Raw genomic sequence first — 3,677 nt, forward strand, 5'->3', positions numbered from 1 at the left:
GATAAGTACTGGAATCTTAATTTCTATTTTTATCTATAATATTTTAAGCATGCTCATTAATTAATATGTTGGGCTCTTTACTTGCTGTAATTCTGTAAATGTCCCTTCGAATAAAGGTGTTCTGATTCTGATCAATTGCACAGACTTCCAGTATTGCCCTGCTTTGACAACATGGGGAAAGTAATTTGGCTAAAATACTTTAACCTGATATTATTACATCTTGTATGCATTTTACATTTCCCAAGTTATTGAAGTGACTGTTATTTTGTACATATTGATTGTTGTGCTTTTATTTATGCCTTAATGTGTGCATATGTATACATGTGTCTGTTGATAGTGTATATATAGGATATGCACATTTTTATATATCTTTGTATTTCGATCTCTCTGTCTGTACACACAAACTGAAAGATTGACAATAAAGTTGACCTTGACTTAATTAATCACTGCCTACAGTTCTGTCTTGCATGCGATATTTTCACAGCATGTCACTGACTTTGCCTCCCGTCTTTCTTTAACAGGATCTGTTCTTCAAATACTCCTGGAATAACTTTTTGCACTTCCAAGTGGAGCTGTGTGTGGCGGCCATTCTGAACCATCCCTCTTCTTCAGAGGAGCGACCCAGCCCGGCTCTCCAGAACCACGACGTGAAGCCCGAAGCACCAAACTCTGAGGGGCAGGAGGAGACCTCGGAGACGGGCACGACCATCGACCCTCAGACCTCCCTCCACAACGCCCTCGTAGCACATGTACGTCGCTAAAGCAGCTGCAGACGAGCCATACTGCACATAATAAGATTTAATGCATTTTATTTAAGGCGCCTTTCATGACACCCAAGGACACCGGAACATATGGCTGCTCGATTATGGCAAAAATCATAATCTCGATTATTTGGGTCAATAATTGATATCACGATTATCAAAAACGATTATCCATTTACTTGGAAAACATCAATTTATTGGAGAAATTGTTTTTGAACTGAAAAACCAATTAAAAAAAAAAAAAAAAGTATTTAAAAAAAAAAAAAGTAGCCTAATAATAAAAAAATAATCGTTTTATTTCGATTACGTTGTTTTCGTAATCGTTGCAAGCCACAATCGTAATTGCGATTAAAATACGATTAATTGAACAGCCCTACCGTAACATTTGTTGAATATTCTAAGACGTAAAAGCAAGACAAGAGAAGACAATTTAAAGTGGACACAAATGTTAGAGACGGTTATTCAGGGGAAACGGATGATAGGGAGCACGACAGTGAGTAGGCTGATCTGAACAGGTGGGTTTCGAGGAAGGACTTGAATGTGGTGATTGTGTCAGACTGTCGGATGTGAAGGGGGCGAGAGTCCATAGTTTGGGAACTATCTCAACATCTGTGCTGTTTTGTTTGCATGGATTTGGTGCTCTTCCTGAAGTATTTCCACACTCACACTCTCCATATCTGTCTTTTCTTTTCAGCTCTTCCAAAAGTGTCAATTGGTACAGAGAATCCTTAACGCCTGGGAGGAGAATGACAAAATACAGTAAGGACCTTTTTTGCTGCATATTTTTCATGCACATCCTGCTGATAGGTAACTAAACGATAAATGCCTGTGTAGTCAACAAATACTTGTTCTCCATCATTTGGGATGCATTTAACGTTTTGCAATAGGGATGCTCCAATCGACGGGCCGCCGATTCGATATCGGCCGATATTCACTCTCTGCCGATCGATCGGTGCTCTCTAAAAATGCCGATCGCGAGAGCCGATCGCATGAGGTAAAATGATGACTTGAATACATGACACTCTTCTCTGCGCGGCACAAGAAGCTCGCCAAAATGGCTTCAGCGGTCTGGCATTATTTTAAGGTGTCCGAAAATGACAATAAAATAGCGGTATGCAACGTGTGGGAAGCAGAAATCCTGAAGCTCCACCCGCTGTGACGGACCGGGGAGCGGAGCAACACACACACACTAATGGCACATTTCCACTGCAGGGCCTCGCACGGCTTAGTACGGTATAGTTAGGCCTTGGTAGGCTAGGCTCACTTTATGCTGCGCTTCCATTGCAGTTTATGAACTTGGGCAGTAACTATAGTAACGCAGTGTAGGCGGAGCCATGACGTCATCTTCAATGAGAAACACAACATCAGCCGTTAGCTGTTTGCACTCAGAGCTCAGAGCTCCTCATATCTGTTCACAAACTAGACTAAAGTTAAACAAGTCCAAACCACAGACTGTCTGTGTCATGGAGAATAAAGTCGCTGGTTTGTTTATGTCTGTAGGCCGTTGTTTTGAGAGTGGACGGTCGGAGCATATACAACGTTAGTTTAGCCGATCTCCATTTAGAAAACATGCATTTTAAAAGGTTGTTCGCCTGCCGTCTGTCTGCAGACTTGTCAAAGCATTAATTCATGGTTTTTACTAACCGGTATCAGTATGTTGTTACTTCGGCATCATTTTGAAACGTGTATTACAATTAAATCACGGTCAAATATGTTCATTGTGTTGGAGTTACCAGCAATTCTCTCACTAGTTTAGCATACTCAGCCCGGTTGTTGGCCCGGAAAGAACCTCAATTTTGGAGAGCCAGAAAACTGTGAAAAGGTACCCGCTAGCCGGAACTACGCCTAGCGGAAACGCAACCAAAAAGCCGGGCACGGCACGCTTAAACCGCGCTGTAGTGGAAATGCGCCATAAGAGTTAGACTTAACACACTTAGCTATTTTATCTACCTTTGGAACTAGCTAAACTAGTTCTAAAATATTTGGGAAGCGCCAGTGAACGAGCCCCATTAACTGAGTTTTAAACATCACTTTAAATGGAAGATCCCCATTGGCCCCGCCCACTCGATCAGATCGGCCCCAAAATTGGCGATCGGAGTATCCCTATTTTGCATCATCTCAAAGAGTTTCCTGGTCCTTCAAGATCTTAACGGGTTGATTTGTATTTTATTAACTCTTATAGGTTAACAGGGAAGTTGAAAAGTGCTGCTCTTTGCTTACATACATATACTTACCTCATATATTTAATGGATTACATGTAAATCTTGAAAGTGCATGTTGTTATTGACATTGAGTCGGTCATTACGGTAAAGTTAAACGTGATTGTAAGTGTGTCTATTTGTAAATCTCAGGGGTGAGGGCGGCACAAGGAGAGGCAACATGGGTCACCTGACCAGAATTGCCAACATGGTGGTCCAAAACCTGGAGAAAGGACCAGTACAGGCCCAGATCAGTGACCTCATCAAAGGTAAACACGCGTCACAGTCGTCCTAATCTCACTTATTACCATTTTAAAGGTCACCTATTATGCAAAATCGACATGTGTCCCCTCTTTGTTAAAAGACCCTCTCTCTTGTTGTCCTGATCCATTTCTATAAAAACCTGTCTGAAAATGAGCTGATCAGATTTTGGCCACTTTATGATGTCATAACGATGTGTTGGCTTGTGTAACCATTAGCCAATCAGCAACCAAGGTAACCCTCCCCCCCCCCCTTATCACCTGAATCTCCTCCTAGAGCACCATTGAGTTCTTTGTAACCAAATCTCTCTCAGAGGGGCGTGGGGAGGGACTCCTTATTTTCATCTAAAGTAACAGACAGAGAATCAGCACTTTGGAAACAGGGCTGAAACAGAGGGGATTATGGGTAATGCTGCAATGATCTGTTTGGTGTTTCAGCCAATCAGAGACAGGCTCTG

At 42.0% G+C, this 3,677-nt stretch overlaps 1 protein-coding gene across 1 annotated transcript in view; it reads left to right on the forward strand.

The window, feature by feature from the left end:
- Positions 1-521: 521 nt before the first annotated feature.
- LOC104947956 (serine/threonine-protein phosphatase 6 regulatory subunit 2-like) overlaps positions 522-3,677 on the forward strand; it is a gene marked incomplete at its 5' end in the record, with an annotated part of 3,706 nt that continues 550 nt past the window's right edge. The window contains 3 exons of the mRNA XM_010774082.1: positions 522-749; positions 1,456-1,520; positions 3,113-3,228. Of these exons, the coding sequence (XP_010772384.1) occupies positions 522-749; positions 1,456-1,520; positions 3,113-3,228 (409 nt within the window). The remainder of the gene's footprint in view (positions 750-1,455; positions 1,521-3,112; positions 3,229-3,677) is intronic.

The sequence above is a fragment of the Notothenia coriiceps genome, unplaced genomic scaffold (assembly GCF_000735185.1).
Source record: "Notothenia coriiceps isolate Sejong01 unplaced genomic scaffold, NC01 NC01_scaffold00013502, whole genome shotgun sequence".
NCBI classification, from domain to species: Eukaryota; Metazoa; Chordata; class Actinopteri; order Perciformes; family Nototheniidae; genus Notothenia; species Notothenia coriiceps.